General features: G+C 34.7%; 1 protein-coding gene across 3 annotated transcripts in view; it reads right to left on the bottom strand.

Annotated features, from left to right (window-relative positions):
• The window catches only part of LOC104565900 (cadherin-19), a 96,825-nt gene that overhangs the window by 25,353 nt on the left and 51,408 nt on the right, over positions 1–20,064 (bottom strand). Inside the window, exons 2-3 of one of the 3 annotated variants that reach the window (XM_088521861.1) lie at positions 7,676–7,809; positions 3,644–3,938 (exon numbers count right to left, since the gene is read on the bottom strand). In XM_088521861.1, coding sequence (XP_088377987.1) covers positions 3,644–3,938; positions 7,676–7,807 — 427 coding nt within the window. In that variant the 5' untranslated portion in view covers positions 7,808–7,809. Of the gene's footprint in view, positions 1–3,643; positions 3,939–7,675; positions 7,924–20,064 lie in introns of those variants that run through there. The other 2 variants (XM_088521860.1, XM_010212644.2) reach the window with 2 other exon arrangements.

Raw genomic sequence — 20,064 nt, forward strand, 5'->3', positions numbered from 1 at the left:
TTTGACTGTTAACCATTCCATCAGATATTCTACATTTGTGCAAGTTTAACATTTATATGGGAAGCACTTAATGTAAAATCATACCAAATGCCTGAGGGAAAACCAGTGTTGTACTCCCAGAAGAGTCCATTTCCTGATACACTTTTCATTTACTGTGACACTCAAATATAAAATCCTAATAAAATTTAATACTGAAGATAAAAGAGAGTCTAGAAAGAACTAAAATGCATTCTAATTTGTTGTCACATCAGTATAGATATTGATGTTTGTACGTAACTTCAGGCATTTTTTTTTCCTAGGGTAAGGTTAGCCAGGTTCTCTGAGGCAAGACATTCCTGTCTGTGAATTATTCTCTCCTTGGTTTCTTCTTCTTCATTCAGACATAATGTTTACTAACAGCGAACTGCTTTCTCAAGTGTGGACCGTGCTTATTGAGCATAATCTCTCTAAGAAAATTGCCAGGAGATCCTAGGTCTAGCATCATTGAGCTGGACTTTTGCTGGAGAGCTTGAAAATGGAGCAAAGGACAAAAAACAAGCCTCTCATGATACTAACTCTGGTCTAACTAAGCTGAAAAAAAATCTAGTTTGAGGGACAGAAGCACTGAGAAACACTGGAAGAGTACCACAGAATCACAGAATGGGTAAGCTTGGAAGGGACCTCTAGAGATCATCTAGTCCAACCCCCCTGCTCCAGCAGGGACACCTAGGGCACGTGACACAGGGTGGCATCCAGGTGGGTTTTGAAGATCTCCAGAGAAGGAGACTCCACAACCTCTCTGGGCAGCCTGTTCCAGTGCTCTGTCACTCTCACAGGAAAGTTCTTCCTCATGTAGAGATTAACCTTCCTGTTTCAATTTCAAACCATACATACACACCAATATACCATTAGTATACCATTAGTATATATGAGTGCACATGGAAATATATACTGATGTAATTAATGTTAGAGATCAAACATAGAAATGGTATAGAAAAGAGTTGTTAGAGATGTAGGAACCTAGCTGACCTAGATGTAGGGTACGCGCTCGACGCGCCGAGGCAATTGAAGCCGAAAGGCAGCACCTAGAGTCACTTATCGTACACTGGATAATGACAAATCCATTAATTTACTATTTCAAGCAGTGTTACTTCTGTTTTTATTATTATTATTATTATTTTTAAATATATTTTCTGGAGACTGTTTTGTTATCTTATAGGAATATCACAAAATAAAATAAATCTTCTGCAGTTTAGTTATTTTATGCAACAGACGAGCAACAGAGGTATATGAAAAAAGATTGCTACTGCTTCATTTGGCCATAAGTATCACTCTTACTAGGAACTTCAGCCAAGAAAACAAGATCTATTTTGTTTTATTTGCTTTTGGGGGGGGGGCGGTGGGGAGGGGAGGTGTTCTTTGTTTTGGTTTGGTTTCCTTTAACATTCAGTTATCCACTCATATATGACAAAAGCTCTCTAGGAAGCTAAATTAGGAAGGACAGTAGGAAGGATTTCAGAAATGAAACATTGATATGTCTCTTAGAACAGTTGAAGGTTTGGGTGAGTGTAAATAAAGTCAGATGCAATTACAGGCTATCTTAAAACCATTTTTAAGAGACTGTCTCATAACAATAACAATACTGCCAGAGAAAAGAAAAAAAATAAAAGAAAAGCATTGTCAAAATCTTAAATCTGTTTAACCCTAGATAAATTTCCCCAGATGATTCTATGCAACAAATTAGCTCTTTTATTATAATGGTCTCATCAGAAAAAAACAATCGTACTCTGGTTCTAATCTCCTAACCTGGGTGGACGGTCTAGTTACATGGGACAGAAGTACCTGGGACAGAAGCAAATTGTGTTAAAAATTAGGTGACCAAAAGTAAGGTTATTAAAAATTTGTATTCCTTCTTATAAGTTCAAAATCCTGAGACAAATAACTCTGTGTGGGTGAAAGTAGCAGTGAATGAACAATCAAGAGTGATTTCCCTAATAGAAGCTGGACAGAAGCTTGGTGACTATAAGATGAGTTGATTTAACAGATGTTTTCTGTGGCAGTTGCTGGTATGATGGTGAGCTACTTGTTCCCTGTAGGAATTGGGATATTAATGTTCCCCCCGATTAAACACAAGGAATGAATATACTTGTCTTGTAACTGCTATCTAGGCTGTCAGAGGATGATATAATTCACAGCTCCCTATGAAAGATTCAATGTATCTGCCCTAAAAGTTGAGCAGGTAATGCCGAATGATGCATAGTTTTTATTACCTTTTATGATCACTGATGCTGTTGCACTAATGAGCTCATTAATTCAAATAGTTTTAAGTAGCACAGCATTTGAATTTCTTTTCAATATTATTTTTCACAAGAAATAACCAAAAGAGGAAAAAAAAAAAAGGTAAGAAATGAAAAGAAAAAAAAGATCAGTTGGATTCTTTCAGCAAGTCTTAAAGAATCCATTTTTCCTTTAATTTTGAGAAGAATTATTTTGAGATGTTAGTATCTGTAATGTGCTCATTTATGATAACTGCTTTCACATTTATTTAAAAAAAAAGATTTATGTGTGTGTGTGTATGCATACATGTTTGACTGCCATTATCCTGTTTCATATTTGTTGTATGAACTTTCCAAATACATGGCAGATTTAAGCCTACATCTCTTTGACTGTGCAGTTATGGAGTAGAAAGGATACATATTAAGTTGTTCCTCTTCACAAGAAAATTTCAGTTCCTGTACTTAGGAAATCTGAAGACATTCCTTCACTGTGCACCATCTAGCCCAAACAAAGGGAAGATGATTTATACTGACAGAGGTCTGGAAGTCTACACAGGTAGGCATTACCCATGATGTGAGGATGTCCATTACATTAGCCCCATATCAGTTTCATACCTTTCTTGTTCTGAACCTCTTAGGTACAGGAGAGAAACTCTCCTCATTCTTGGGGGATGAGTGAATGAGTGCCTGTGGTATGTATGTGGTTCTTTTCCAATTACAGTACTTGGTCCAGTACAGTGATTTATACTAAACAGGTTATAACAAAGGCTTATTGCTTAATTATTAAGCAGTCAGAATAGACTAAAGGAGACTGTTGAGTACTTTCCAGTTCAGTTGAACTTATATATACTTAAAAGAGCTAACCAAGGTTAGAGGCCTTCAAAGTACATGCTGCTTTTCTTTTACATGGGTAGAAGCCTGGAGATTTGACAGGTTGTAAGAAAAATCATACAGTGAACAATTTTGTAGATTTTAGTCTGGTGTCCTTATTCAAAAATGAAATCTGTCAGCCTGAAATCTTCTTTGCACTGTCAACTGGCTACAGTATTTTTTCCATCTTAATGTGTAATGGCATGTTAAACATGTATAAATATCAAGGTTGCATCACTGGTGGAAAAGAAAGTTCGCTATAGTCAATGCATGAATGCAATCATGAATCTAGACCAGGATTCTGCTAAAGGACTTTACATCTAGCCACCTAAATATTTAAAGGTAAGTGTGTTAAATCCCAGTGGTCATATCCTTCAGTTTATTTCAGGCTTGTAAAATACTCTGACTTCCATCTGACTGAAAGGCAGTTTATAAAAAATGCTATTAAGATTTTGTATGAACATTGCTATCCAGAAAAAAAAGGCAGGAAATAAAGTTTGATTCATAACACATCATACCTTCAGGGGACATCTCTGGAATGGTAGCTACATATGGTCCATCCAAGAACTGTGGTTCATGATCATTGATATCTCGAACCTTGATGATAAATTCTGATTCAGGTTCAACAGGAAGATGAGTGTTTCTGTTAATAACTTGTGCTCTTAGAGTGTAGAAGGGTTTCTTTTCTCTATCCAGTTTCTGTTTCACATAAATTTTACCACTGTATTCATCAATGACGAAAATGCTTTCAGCTCCTTCCCCAGTCAAAATGTATTGTAGGCTTCTATCCTGCTTGTCTAAATCGGATTTCAGCTACACAAAACATAAACAAGTGAACACACAAAAATAAGAACAAAAAGTATTTTAGGCAGGATAAAATTTTGAAATATTTATTTTAATATTTGTTTTCATTCTGTGATAAATTCAAAAGTAAATCTCGGAAACTAATGTTTAAAAGCATCTACTGTCACATTTCTAGCCAGATGTGGCACAGTTTTAATTTATTGATGTAACTGACTTATAGATAACCTAAAAAGAAAACTACTTCAGCCACTTTGGAGTCAAACAAACAAACAGAAGTACATGCTTATTGCTATATCAACTCCAAAAGACTTCCACTGAAAACAATATTCTTTTTCTACTCAGCAGTACTAGGTCTAAATATCAGAGAAAGTAGTGTTCCATTTATACTGAAATATTAAAGAGATATAAAACCACTTTGCAATAGAAGTCTCTATTATTTATTCTGAAAGAAATTGATAGACATTTTCAATTTCCTTCCAGGATGATCTTCATCCAGTGTAGTCTTGCCAAGATGAGTTTTACCATCACATTCTTCTGATGAATCTTAGCCCTGGAGACTATTGCAGTTCAGCTACAATGGCTCATGCTATCAAAATTGATTTGTTAGCGTTAACAGTATGTTATAGCATTTTTTATAGTAATAACTGAAATTCCTAACATGCCAAGCATGCATTGTTGCGTTTTGTGAGAACAAATTGTTGTTTCAGCATATTATTAATTCTCTATTTTCTACCTTATTTCTTTTAGATTTAGAAGCAAAAATGTCACTACACAAAATGTCTAATTGTTAAAAAAAATCACTGTAATAAATACTGACTTCTCTTACTAAGCAGAATGTTTTAAAGTCAAACGATAGTTCTATCTGTTGCCTTCACTCTTTTGCTTTTTTCTTTACTAGTTCTCTAAGGCAAATGACATATAGTCAGACTTAAGTGCGGGTGGTTCTTGGCTATGATGGTAACCTTTCATCAGTCAATATACTATTTCTAACATGACTCATATTATCTGGCAGTCATGCAGGTGAATAAGAGAATATAATTTTGGGAAACATAAACCATCACAAAAATATTTGCTTATCATACAGTAGCCCCGACTCAAATATACTTTATATTCAAGAAGAATCTCAATGATTAGGTTTAAGTTTGCAAACCAAGGAGAAAGTTACCCAGGATAAGTAATTGCTGGAAATTAGAAATGAAACTAACATTCAGCTTTCTCATTCCAGAAAAGTATGTGCATGTGCACTTGCCATTCTAGAAGTCCGTCAGTCTTCATTTCACATTAATGACATTTCACATTAATGGAACAGAACTATTCATAACAGAGCATTTGTTAAAGACTGCCTGTGCTCCTAGGTGAACGTCATAGACTCTCAGTTGTTATAAAGAAAATATTCTTAATACCTACTAGTTCTGTCCTTTTCTGACCCTGCAGGTCAGTCTAAGATGCAAAGCGACATAAAGGAAAGAAGTAGCTCTAGACTGTTAACAGCACACTTCCCTGTTTATCTACTCTGTCTTGGAATGCTTTTGAAGTTTCAAAAAATCAATTTAGTTTTTCTTTGCAATAATAGCCATATCTTTTGGAGATTTTCAAAATGCATGGTCATCTATTCACTTCAGCTCTACAGTTTATTGACAATATGGTTAGGACACTGCTTGGAGGAATACAGTCTTGAGCTCTTGCTCTACCTGAATCATTTCATGGTTTCCAGGCCAAAATAGAGAGACTTTTCATTTGCTAATGAGAGATACAAATTTCAAGCCTATGTACTTGAGAAAACTTTCTAAATGACCAACTTAAAGTCAAATAATTTCCGCCCAAGTGAATGTATTTAAAAGTGAGACAGGTCACTTGGGTGTCACAGGCTTCTGTGAGTGATCTGCCCCCACTCATTTTAACACTATCCAAATTTAATACCTGGTAAAAGGGCATTGTGGGTGTTTTTGAACTATAAACCTGGGTTTTCTCTTCACATCCACCAGGGTATGGGAGAGGTGAAATAGATCTGAATCTTTACCCTAATATGGAGTTGAGATGTGACCAAACAGTTCATCAATCCCTGGAAGCCTGGATGATTACCTAGGATAGGCTATTTAAATGTAGTCTGTGTGAACGATTCCACTTCTTATTTTATCTCTGCAAATTATTTTCATGGTTGTGGCCATGTGAAATTACAAGACTCTTAGCAATTACATTTATACATTTATATATTCTCTGCTTACCTATTTTATCAAGCTAGGTATATAGAGTAAATGATCTTCCATTGTAAATGAGACCAAAGAATTCATGTATTTAATACTTCTGTCATTATAGTGTTGGTAGACACATTCTTTCTTCTTAAACATGGTAATGGATAAGGATTCATAGCTCTATGTTACATGAAATTTGACAATTGTACCCTGAATCAAACTGTGAAGAGAAAATGTGACATGGAATACTGACAGTTAATAACAGAGACAGTTTATCTCTGAATTTTTGTTGATGCAGCTTCCTGCTGGGCCTTATTTACTAAAATGGTCTTCACTTCACCATAGACTGTCACAGACTTACTGAAAGCGGAGCGCATTCTACTTTGTAGACAGCCACAAGTAAAAGTGTCTGATTTAAACAGTTATACTGCTATAAACTAACAATAATCCTCAATTAAAATTTCAGGTAGTTTACTTGTGGCAGTGTGAAAAACAGAAAGGCAAGATTACGAATATGGTCTAAAACTGTGAAAATAGTTGACATTTACGAAGTTTCTTTTGAAGGAAAATGTGTTTTTAAGCTCCAAGAAAAGTGATAATAATAAGAAAAAATATGTCTATACTTGTTCTTTCAGAAGTGAGACATCATGCTTCCAGAGCAGTTACTTCGAAGGGGCTGTGAAAAAGTAATTAATGAATTTTGAGCAGTTCACCCTTTGGGCCCAATTAAATTTTAGTGCTAGTTAATTAGCAGTTAAACTTATTTCAGTTCATTCATCTAGAAAGAAGTGCCTTAAAGAAAAAAACTAGATCTCAAGATTACAATTACTTTTAGTCTACAAAAGTAAATTATAATAATAAATAATAATAAATAATAATAAACAGAGAAAGAGGAAAGAGAAGATAAAGTCTCATTAAAAAAAAAACTTAAAGTACACTTTTAAAAGAGGGTGAAAAATAATTGCTTGTTGTGCTAAAGCTACGTTAATCTAATGAACCATGCAGATTCCTGCAGCTTCTCAGTGGTAAAAGGATTTAGTATTAATCTGCTTCATTAAAAATTAATGAGGGGTAAATTAGCTGCTACTTAGTATAATAGAAAATCATGCTAAATACTGTTTGTAAACTACACTGCACTAGATGTGGCAGTTTTGAGGCAGTGCCAAAAATAGCACAAGCAAATTGCCAGTTGTTGATGAATGAGTCTTCAACTTTCATTCAGAAGGTAGAAAGGAAATGTTAAGCTTGATCCCTACATGCACTGCGTATGATTTACTTTCAATACAGAAGGAGTTTGGTGCCTCCTTGACAGTTCAATTGGATGAATGTAGGCCCTTGACATTGCAGTGACCCCTAGCCCATCGCGATCTCTCATTCTCGATCAGGTTACAGGCAAGGGCAAATGTTGTGCTGGATGATTTCAGCCCCGGCCACAGCTCCTCCTACAACTTGTCTTGATGCTTCCTGATCACTGAAGATGCTTGATCTTCCAAAAGAAATGTGGTATACCACATTCGATCAAACCTTGTGTCTCCTTGCACCTTGGCATCATACCTGTCCGACATACAAAGGCATCTTCGTAATCTGCTCCTCAGTTACAAAAAGAGGTTCCCATATCCAGCCACGTTTCACTCTTCGAACTGCTGCGAAGGACTGATCTGTGCTTTTAATACTTTTCTTCTGCATGTCTGGAGTGCAAGGCCAAAGCTGAACCAGTGTCAACACAAGAGATGGCAATGCGTAATAATTCATGCTGAAATTTCCTTTCAATCAATTTTCATCTGTAGAAGAGGAAAAATAACAATAAACATCTTTAACAAAGTACCTCTTCTGTGCTCCCTGCTTCATGTATTGATTCTATGCTAATCTAAGGGTTAATTTGCAAGGTTAAAAGCTCTCACTCCTGAAAAGAAAAACCTGGAACAAAGTCTGTTTTTGATTAAAATAGAGATTCTTTTAGAGACTCAGTGATATGAAAGTCAAGTATTTGACTGTCTTTTATGAATATCCTGCACAAGGACTTTCTATGCAAAAAAGGAAAACCATCCTTCGATTAATTCATCTTTCACATTAAGCTGGGTAATTGTATTGTGAAGCCTATCAATAATTTGATAGGAATAATTATATGTTTCTGCTTAGACAGGGCTCATTTTAAGCTGCAGTCACAGAACTACCTGCAGGGTGAACAACTAGCCTTAGTGGCCCTAATGACTGACAGCTGAAACAGAGGAGTGCAGATTTTTTTTTAACCTTTCTTTCCCTCTTTCCTAACTCGTTGAAATGCCTGCAAAAATGCTAGGAGCTAGTGTGCCATGAAGAAGAAGCCAAAGTGCGCACATCTGTCCTTCCTGATCAACACGAATTAAGTACTATTCTACAGTCTGCGACATTCTTGTCTGTAACTAAACAAAGGGCAAATATATACTAGCAGCTCTAGAGTCCAGTAGCCTGCTTAAGCGGCACAAAGTATTATTTCAGAAAAGCAAAGCTTTTCACAGACTATAAGCAAATGGTGTCCAGCGATTTTTGGCAAAACTAACAGAACTCTCGTTTTAAATAAGGTGCAGTGTTTGGTTGAGCATGACCATGTTCTATGGGGTGGAGAATTCTGAAATTCCATACCACACACTTTAAAAAAAAAAATGTTACTTGAAGAATAACACTTCCAATGCAAGAGCAGAGTTTGATTATGAACTTGTTCTATACTAGCAGTTTCATACAATGGATTGGGGAAAAAAAAAAAAAAAATCTGTACTTATTTTAGGCCCAAAAAATCCATGAACCTTTTTACCCATCAAGAATAAAAGGTGAATTAATGCAACTTTTAAGACCATAACTTTTTTAATGTAACTTTTAAGAAATAGCATTGAAATACTAATGCTATAAAATATCTTTCCTTATGCAAAGAAAAACATATTTGCTTAAAATGATGATATGTCACACAGACATTTATTTTATTCCTTTCAGAACACATGCATTATTCTGTTAAAAATTGCTTTCAGATATTTGTTGAGAAAAGTGTCTGTTAGTAAGGCATAATGAATTATAAGTCTTAGGCTCCTGATTCCAATTTCTTAGATTTTCGATCCTTCAACTTTACAATCATAACACCCTAAGACAAATTTTAAATGGAAGGAAAGGGAATTAAGTACTTTCTTGCTTCATTTTTATGCAGGAGATGATTGTTTATTTCCCTAAAACTACAATAATAATATTTGTGACATATAAGATGAGGCTCACAAAAGCTCAGCCTGAGTCTCAAATAAAGCCTAAGGGAGACTTAAAAGGCCTCAAGGTTTTGAACTGCCTCTTTGTACAAAGAGCGCATTTCACTCTAAGCACTAATTTGCACAGAATCTACTCTTGAAAATAAGTTTTCCTTTAGTTGCAGTATATAGCAAAAGGCAGACAACTCAAGAGAAAAGTAGCAGTTCAATAGTCAGAGACCTTTCAGAAGAATTGTAAAGAAAATTATTTCAATCACTATTTAAATGAGTAGACAGGTGTTCAGTCTGGACTATACCACATGCTGCTGGCTACTCATTATTTTGTTTTTCAAGCATTTATTTTGACACTGCCCACTTAGTTCGACAAAGTATTCTTGTAGGCTATTATTTCATGCAGACTGGATTACAGAGAGTCATTAGAAAACTCATCTGACAGACTCTGTGTGCATACACATCAACTTAAGGGTATAGAATATGACTATACCAGTCAGCTGTTGCCCACCTTTTGACAATGTACTCAGCAGTTAGCCATGAATGATGGACAACTTAAAAATATAATTAGTTTTTAGTACAATTTGGTGTACCCCTTCCTAAATTGTATAAATAACCCCTTCCTAATTGTATTAATAATAATTAAATTGTATTAATTAATAATATATTTATTCAGCTATCACATCTGTAATGTAAGGGGAAAGAAAAAGCATTTTCAGATTTAGTAAAGTCACATATTTCATTATTTGTGTGAGATTTGCTTTTTTTTTCTTAAAACTGTATTTTTTAATTTAAAATATTTAAAGGAAATTATTGTGAAAAACAATATTTTCACATACCTATAAAAGGTATATTATGGAATTGATGGTTTTCTTTCTTTCTTTTCTTCACTACTATATCAGACATACTTAATTTACCTCCAGTTTCCAGAAATTTCAAAGTATATTTCCTCCCAACATCTTCCTACCCACTTGTCATTAAAAATCTGCCTCCAGCTTCTGGTGAGCACATGTTGCCATTTTCTATAGACTCAGTTGTTCCTTTGCGAAACAATCACCTTCTTACTATTCTCCATATTCTAATTTACACTCAGAATTAACATCCTGCAATTAATATCTTGTTCGCTACTCCATTTCTTGTCTTTCCTTTAAAAAAAAAAAAAATAGTGTTACTAACTTAAAAAGGGGGTGGGAGGAGGGGAAGTAATTTCCATGATTCTGTGCTGAGAGCACTGACTAGTGTTGTCTCATTATTCTGTTCAGTTCTTCTGTCTTTCCCTATCCATCAGTTGTCTCTTGTTTTATGTTTAATTTGTAAGCTTTTTGTAACTCAAATGACCTTGTAGTTCGTGTTATAATTGTAATACGGGACAGAAGAGAGGCTTAGTAAAAGCACAGAGCTTTTAGGTGATAGAGTAATGTGAACAAATAGATAAATCCTTAATAGAATAATCTCTCATTAAAAAAAAAGACAAATGTATTTTCAGAGATGAGCAAGTGAGTTATCGCTAATAATTTCCCAAGGGAATGAGAGAAATGTGGACCATTGTTCTGCGCCTGTCCTATTCTTCAGGAAGTACATATAAGCTTTTTCTGTCTCTTGCATTGGATAGCATTAGTTTAGTAAAGACTAATACATACAAAAGAGTAATTAGAATATCAATTTTATTTGTAAAAATTAGGCTAAATCTTTCAAAGCAATATCTTCCCTTTACACCCAATAGAAATCATGAATTTCCTATAGACTAGGAATAAATTTATCTTCTTGGCCTAAAGTGGCAGTGTACGTTGTTAGGCGTATTCCAGAACTGTCTCCAAATCAAATGCTGCTACTGTTTGAAACAGGATACTAGTTTGCAGTGCCTTACTAGTTTGACGTAGCTTTGAATCCCATTTCTTATAATGGTAGCTAACTACAAGTTATGGCAATGTTATTACCTTATAAAATAATACCTATTACTGTCTATTATTGCAAGAATAACATGAAGAAAATAAATTAAAATAAATTTCCACTCTCTGGAAAATGTTGAAGTAATTTGTATGTTGGGGAGGGGGATGACTAAGGGTGTACAAGACAGCAAACTTTTAAACATCATTTTATATATATGTATGATTAAGAAGGGGATAAATCATGTTACGACATGGACAACATGGAGAAATACTCGTCGGGGAGAAATACAGAAAGCTCTCTTCTCAGTTAAAACTGATAACTATCAGTGTCACATAGCTTATTTGTTCTGAGATTTGTCACATTTAACTGGGTGCACTATACCTATTTCATAATGTCTGTAGTCACATAAGACAGGATATGCAGTCTCTTGTTCTTCTCAAACCTGTTCCAGCAGAAATTTCAGAACCAAGTGATTGGCTATTTATCTAGTTACCTGGAGTTTTATGTACCTGAGGCAAGAATGTGGCATATGCTCAGTTTTTCTGGGTCTACGTCCACACCCACAGATTACTGCTGCCATTGCTGAGAATCTTTGGAAAATTTCAGAAACGCAAAACTATTATTTTGCTTGCTACTTTCAATCATATTATACCAAAATCATCTCCAAACACTTCAGGCATGCCCTTGGAAGAGGGAGACTCACATTGTTCAAAAATCCTTGGAGATGCAGATACTGCCCTACCTGCCTACAAAATCACTGGTTGGGGAAATAACATGTCAACCGCACCACTCTCATCAGCAGAATAGAGTTTGGCGGGAAGGGTCAAGCTTCTGGTAGGTGGGACTCCATGAGATGACTTTATTTCTGTGTCGGTAACTTTTGGGGATGTTGGTTCACATGAGCACTGTATGTGGTTAGAGGTAAAGGGGAACTGATATTACTGTGACCTTTCCTCGTGATTCCTTTTGTTACTGTTTTTCAGCTGCAACCAGAGGAGTATTAAAGTTAAATCTGGAACATCAAAAAGCAATAAAGGAAAACTAAGAGATTTTTTGGAGGCTACTGAAATTCCCCAAAGGATCCAGCAGATCTCACCAAGAATGTCACACTGAGAAGCTTCAGTAGAGTCTCTGAGCATAATTAATCCTTTAGGATTTCTCTTAGGTAGGTGAGGGTACCATAGCTTCTCCACATTTATTAACTGAAGAATTGATGTTATGTGGTTAACTTTCATAGACAAAAGACACTGATATCTCTACTTCATTTCCTTGCAAAAGAAAAACAAACAGGAAAAAAAAAAAAAGGAATATTAATTGTGCTTGTACAAGACATATAATGATATCACCAATACTGCTGATTTGAAAGAGATGGTTTTAAATAGAAAAATATCCTAGGACCAAACCATGATAATTATGGAAAGGAAATTTGTATTGAAGTTTTTAAGTGTAGATATACTTAAAGTTCCTTACACAGATTACACAGTTCGTGGCAATGGATATTAATAACTGGATCAGAAATTTAGTATGTTTGACTATACTGTTCACTGGCATTTTAAATGCTGATAAATGAATGATTGTATTTGGTTCTTTTCCATATTCTGCCATACAACTACATCCTGCTTTAGTCCAGATATTTCCAAGTGAAAGAAAAATTGAAATGCTTACCTGAGAGTTAAACATTATGAAAAATTGTGTTCATTTTGGGCACTCATTCAATAGTTTCAGCAATTTTATTTAGACAGAGAAATTAATTTGGTAAACAGAAGCAAAGATTCAAGTATGCCAGTAGCTGTGGTTACACTACTTAAAAATAAATACATTCTTAGTTTTAAATGTAGTTTTCTTTAAATAGTTGTGTTTTTTTTTTTTTAATTTTATGATAGCTCATAGCACCGAAACATCCAAATAAAACATGTCTTTTACCGTAAATATTTCGCTGATTGAATAGTCTATCACACATAGACAGTAAAAAAAAAAAGCTTGCCTTCTGGCTTTTTTTTCCTTTGGTAAAGAAATAGTGAATCCAATTACAAGATGTTTGATTCACTGGGCAGATCCTACTGGAACATTTTCGGCTCCACAGGATACCACTCAGTACTGTAGAACCACTCGTCAGCGTAACGATATAAAGGACCACATTCTGTGATTCATGCTTGAAACTGTTTGCCAGATGATTTTAAGGAAAACACTTCATGAAATACTCCAAAATTCTCCTTAGGATTAACTTTCTTTTTTTCTTCCATTCATAATTGCTCCTTGCATTCATTAAGACTAATAGTGCAGGTCGAAAATATAAGGTAGAAAATTTGCTGTCATACATAGCAGAATTTAAAGATATAATTAAAGATACAATTTAGGTTCATGAATAGACAATGGCTCTTGCATATTTATATGAAAATCAAAAAACCCAGTGTTTAGCACCAGCCAGTCTTCCTCTGCTCAGCAGTACAGTGCATGCAAATTGGAAAATTGCTGAAAGAATACATCATCCCTCAGAAAGTTTGCAAACAACATGAGACAGGAACAAAGAGAATCTGACTGGATCTTGGTAGATGGAAAAAAAAAAAAGAAAAAAAGAAGAGTATTTACAGTTTTCAGAGTAGTGATAATTAGAAACTGAAAAGGCTTAATTATCAAACTTGCTAAAAAAAATACACTTTTATAGGTTTTTTCGTATCTTAGTCCAGTTGTAAGTCTTCTGTTACTTCTTGCAATGGAGCAATATGAATTTCTCTCCCATTTAGCCCTCACTGATCAGAGGCTTACCTGCATCTTTTGGTCTCCCTCACTTATCCTTTCACTGTTCTTCTTCTCCACCAGGAACATATCTTGCCCTTTTTACTCACTCATACTATCAATTATGTTAAAGGCTGATATCCTTTTCATATCAAAGATGTATCAATGTAGTGTAGATCTTCTTTGTTTTCATTGTACTAGTAGACACTTTTCAGGCAGAAATGTATAGGGGCACAGTATTATTCAGGCCAGATAAATGCTATTATATAATTAATTTAATTCATCCATGTCAAAGAAGTTCTTCAAACTGGATTTAGTTCCTTTTCCATTCTGTTTTGTTTTTAGCCTCCTTAAAACAAGATTTTTCCTCTTACTGTGCCTAGCCAAAGTCAGATTCTTTCTTCTCATGATGGCATGGAGACTGTCTCCCCACTTTTTGACATTCTTCGTTTTAAATCTGTTGGTCTAAGTAGACTTAATGTTGACTACCTATCTGTTCACCTCTTAGCCCTGTCCTCACCACCCATCAGTAATAATAGTTTATTGCAATTTTATTGAAATTTTATATTTTTTTAACTCTCTGCCATCTTTGTATGTAATGATTCACTTTATACCTGCATGAGTCTTTTCACTTCTCTATTCAGTGCTATCTCTCAGTCATACCTCTCTCTTTTTTTTTTTTTTTTTGATATTTTACTTCACAGAACTCTATTGCACAAAACAAATGGTTCTGCATTCCATTGTTAAGCCAGAGTCTCTGTGAGTCATTCAGAGGGTAATTTTGCCTATTTCAAAAGTAACTATAACTTTGTAGCCTTATCTTTTTTTATTTCAAAATGAGCAGGTATCCTTACTCCATCATGTATTTCTTGAGTGTTAAAACACATAATCAAACTCAACATTTCTTTAAACTTCACTACCTTCTTTTTCTGACACCCAGAGAACCCTCTGAAGCCATAAAGCAAGCAGAGAGTGCTACAAACAGAAGGAGTTACTACTATAAATAAATTCTGGCTAATATGAGACAGAACAGGGGGTTTAACAGGGTGAGAATTGTAAATAGTAGTAAGTGACATGAAAAAGGGAGTGAGTAGAAGCTCTTGACTTTTTAGAATACAGAAATAAGATAATGATAATTTTATTTTATCAACATGATTGGGAAAGAGGCTAAATGCAAGACCTGCACTAGATAGGAAATCTGAAGTGTGGTAGGTAACTGGCAGTTTAGTCCCCCATTCACAGGATGAGTTGCCTCATGGTTTCCTTACAACATTTTCCTAGGCAAAAGATGTAGGAACCAGCAATCAGTTCTGTTAATCATTTTTTTTTCTATTTCTCTTCAGCTTTAAAAGTCCGTTTGTTAAAATCTGATAGTATATCCAATTTAGCTCATTTGGAAATACCAAAATATTTTTTTTTGTCTTTTTCCACTGTATTCTGTAAGAACTGCAGAATTTTGGTGCAATAGCTCCATGTCTGGTAGAAAGTTGCAAAACACGCTATATTTTCCCAGTTGTTTCAAAAGAATATAAAATCACTGAAGGCTGGTGTCAATGCTATGACATCAGTGCAGCTCATTGCATAATCAAAGTAGTTTCTACTGGGCAAAGGATTAATAAAAGTTATGGAAGTTACTGTGATCAGACCTTCCTGAGGAAGTGATGCAACAGTACTGCTGGAAGAAGTTTTAAAGTTAAGTATTTCGAGAAGATTTCAAAGATAGTTTGTATGTGAGAAGTGCAGGGCTACTTATGCTAGGAGGTGATCTTTTAAGAAAATGCAAGAATGGATCAATAAATCTGAGCAACACACCAAATGAAATATCCTGTCCAAACATTTATAAGTCAAATATAATTTCCAAAAGTGGTTATCATTGACATTAATTGATATAAAATTGATATATATTCATAACAGTTAAAGGCAAACTGAAGTCGTCCTGGAAACAATTCTGGAGCAGTTCATCCCTTCACAGGAGTTTAAGAAAATTTGCCGTGAAAGCCTGTTTAAAGCCTTGACTTGAATGGCCGTTTTTCAACACACATCTTGCCCTTAGACTCGGCCACCAGTATGTCTGCTTTGTAGACATTTTCATTCCTCATTTAGTCTTCTTCCTTGAGCCTGAGAGCATTCTCTGTTTCCTGCATAGCAGGGTGAATATCTTGGGTGCAAATAGACGTATGTATATGCACGAGTACTTAAAAATGCAGTGATTGACTAAATCAGATTGTTTAATACTGCTCACAGGAATAAATTTGTACAACAGAGATTACCAAAATGGGTTTCTATGGCTGTCTCTCTTCTTTAAAGCTAGTTTCATCCACATAATTCTCCTTCTTTTAGGAGTCTCTCAATGTTTCTGACTGTTTAATTCATTACAAGCCAGCTGAAACTGGGCAGGCCATAAAGTTGCCATAGTAACTGATTGGACAAAGACTTAATTCACTAGTTTATGTAAGCCAAAACTCATATCCTACCGTCTGTAGTAGTTTTAAAATATTTATGTCCAGAGAGTCCACTGTTAATGGATTATATATATATTTAATAAATAGGTGCCAGTTCCTTAATAGTGAAAAATGGGCTTTGATTGCCCCATGCTATTTCATAGGTTTAATAATAAACCAGCCAAAAAGTCAAGGGGAATGAAAAGGAACAGGAAACTATGGTATGGAAATAGTAGTGCTTTCCAAGTCAAAACAGATTAGGCTTTACGTTATTTATTGATAATTTATTTTGAAGACACTTCCCTAAATGAACTGTTCCATTCCATAAAAAGACTGTGTGAATTTACAGTCAGCGGACAGAGCACTTTTGCAATCCAGTAAAAACAACTGGCCTGCAATCTGTTGTCATTTTTTTCCATGTTCATATGTATAATTTGTAGGGAAACTGCTCAGATAATAGGTTGAGGAGCCATACCATATGAAAAGTCTTTTGAGGTATGTTTTATGAATCACATCATTGTGTCACAGTGTGATTTATTAAGATGTTCTGCATTCTGTTGTGTTAAAACAATGCATAGTGTGGCATAGTCACCTGTTATGGTAGGTGGTATCGAGACAGGATGTGTCAAAACTAAGTAACAAAAAATAATGATATATTTGCTTGCTTCAGAAAAGACCCAGTTTCTCAACTTTTTGCTCTCAAACTGAAAATCTTTTACTGTGAGTTGAATGGGGATGACCCACTAACAGGTTACAGATGTAATTTTCTCAATGCACTTAGTTTTGTTCTCTTTCCCTTTGCTTTCTGCCTTACGCAACATTTAGCAATTGGGCAGATCAGAATCATAAAACAGGACTGCTGCACTATAACTTTCTAAAATAGCATGGGTAAATACAGATATCATAAACACCTTTTTGGAACTTTGCATTAGTAAATGGATAGAAAAGACCTTTTAATCATTGAATCTACCTATAACTTCAACAACTTACAGAACCAATGCTATCTAATTTAATTCCCTAGATTAATGAATTCTGCAGCTCTTTTTCATGAGATTCCTGAGTACATCAGTTATTCATTTTAATTCTGCAAGTGTGAAATGAACAGCCCAGAAGGGAATTGCAACTACAGCTTTATTTTATTTTATGTTGCTTTATTTCGTTCTTTTCATACATTTTAATTCCAATGCCATCTTTCAGCAAGGTGTTGAACCTGAAAATTTTCCCTGCACATTTAATTCAAAGCGCAGACTGATACCTATATTTCTCCCTGGGTGGAATTCCACTGCTCATCATGCTTTTAGATTTTGTCACTAGATTTACATTTCTTGTCATGACAGCCATCTCCTATAATTCCCCATGGTTTGGGTCTTCTTATAGATTCTGGGACAGCTTTTGCAAATAGGCAATAAATGGGATGTGAGAAAGCAGGATGCTGAAAGCTATGCAAAGAAAGAAAAAGAAAACTGAGAGCAGAAGTGAAAGAAAAAAGGAAACGGTTATATACATCACATGAAATTACAATTATTGTCCCAGCAATAGTACTCATTAGTTTCATTGTTTGCTTCATTGTTTGTTTTTACCAATCAGGTAAGTAAGTTCTGTTTTGTTCAAGAAGCCCCCATGACTGGTACAAGACAACCTAGGCAACTGCCTAATAGTAGGTTGCTCTCATCTCTATATTATACATTACTATAATTCATAAACTACTGCAATGAATGGAAGCACATTTTCCTATGCAATGTATTTTAAAAATACAAAAGTATTCTCAGTTACTATGGGCTTAAGTGTCACTCAATGACGCATCACAACTTCAGTGGTATTTTATTTAAAAAAAAAAAAAAAAAAGAAAATATTCAAATGACTGCCTGAAAACTAGAGTAGTTTGTAGTTCAGCCATGAAGGTAAATTCTGCACATTTGCCCTCTCATTCTTCTTTAAATTACTTTTGTAACCTTCTCAGCCTTAACTGAAATATGATTCAAAATGTATATTGTTAATACTTATTACGTTATTGTACTATTCATCGTCACTGCTGTGCAGTAACATAGTATGAAAGAAAGGACAGTTTATTGCAACAGTATTAGAGTATCTTAAGAACATCACAGAAATCGTACACTCTGGGAAGAACTCAGAATTGTTATCCAGGAAATGGATAGTAAAGAAAAAAAACCCATGTAGAAAGTGTAATTTTCCTAAGAAATAAATATAAGAGTCTTAAACTTTCTTAGGTGAGGAAGAAAATAAACAATATGTAATTTATAAATCTAATGTGTTAAACTTATGCATTGCTGAAAGAGAAATAATATCAATAAAAAATAGGTAAAATTAAAAGAAATGAATGAAATATTTATGCACTTTATCTGAAATAGAAGCAGTAACATGTCATCTGAAACTGGGAATAGTAAGGGATCTTGTATTTTCTGAATTTGCCTTTCAGGATGTCTTACCATTTTCTGCTTGATAGCAGGTAATTTGTACAGAAAGCACATTTATTTACTTAAAAGGAATAAATGGAACAGAAGTATTGCTTAAAATTGCAATTAGCTTAACAACAACAATAATAACAACAAAAATATCTTGAACAACTCTCAGTTGTTGGAAGGCTGAAAAAATCCAAATTAATCAAAATCTCTGAAAGGTCTAAAGGGTTATCTTCCCAGAAAAAAAACCAAAAGATTTCTATAAATAGAGAATAATACAAATTTTGAATAAGAAATATCTCACAGAAAAACAGTTCATATCCACGGTTGAAGAGGGTATGTTTAACTGCAGATCATATCAATGGATATTTTTTGAAATGTTAATTTCAAACTGAATGCTGAACTATTTGCAGTAAGAATCAGAGACCAAGCAGGTTTTGTGAAAAGTCAATCTTAAAACAAAATATGATCTATTATCAAGTCTATAGCAATTCAACCTATTTGGATTTACAGTTTCATCTCTGTGGAAACAGAAACTGATTCTGTAAACAGGCCATGTATTTCATCTGCAATGGAAGTATTTCACCTTGAAGAGCACTTTTTCCATTGTCTCTCTCTAGAAAGTTGCTTTACATTAAAAATTCTGTGCATTTTGTGCTAACTGGCAGATGAATTGTGAGTGGGACCCTTCCTATCCCTTCAAATTGCTACCTTATTCTTCTGCAATCCTAAAGGTACAATTTACTTATTTATTAGTGACTTTAGACTGTTTTTTTTCCTCTCTTCTATCACAGTGACATTTTTTGCCAGTCATCAGCCTCCCTTTCTGTTTGTACCTATGAACTGAGAATTTGCATGCTATGAATTGAGCAAACCTAACCTAACTAAAGCTAAAAAACACAAACAAAACTCCTGCTTTTTGCCAAGTTATTTCATACTTATGTCAGTGAAGGAGAAGAGAAGGTTTAAAGGAAAGGATGACATGATAGGGAAGGGGAGTGACTGAGGTTTACAGTACGTGTACAGCCTCACCTCCTTACTAACATCGGTACTGCTTCTGCTCAAAGATAAGGTTAAAGTCTTCGGGTCATGACCTTTTCCATGCACAGTGTTCAGTTTGTTACATAACCCAGAACAACATCTAAGAAGAACTACCAATCTCACTACATCTAAATAGAAATGCCCATCCTTCTTTAGATTGCTAAGACAATAATTCAAAAATAAAAATAATGTCTAGA

The sequence above is a fragment of the Tinamus guttatus genome, unplaced genomic scaffold (assembly GCF_059628265.1).
Source record: "Tinamus guttatus ecotype Peru unplaced genomic scaffold, ASM5962826v1 Tinamus_guttatus_pri_ptg000136l, whole genome shotgun sequence".
NCBI classification, from domain to species: domain Eukaryota; kingdom Metazoa; phylum Chordata; class Aves; order Tinamiformes; family Tinamidae; genus Tinamus; species Tinamus guttatus.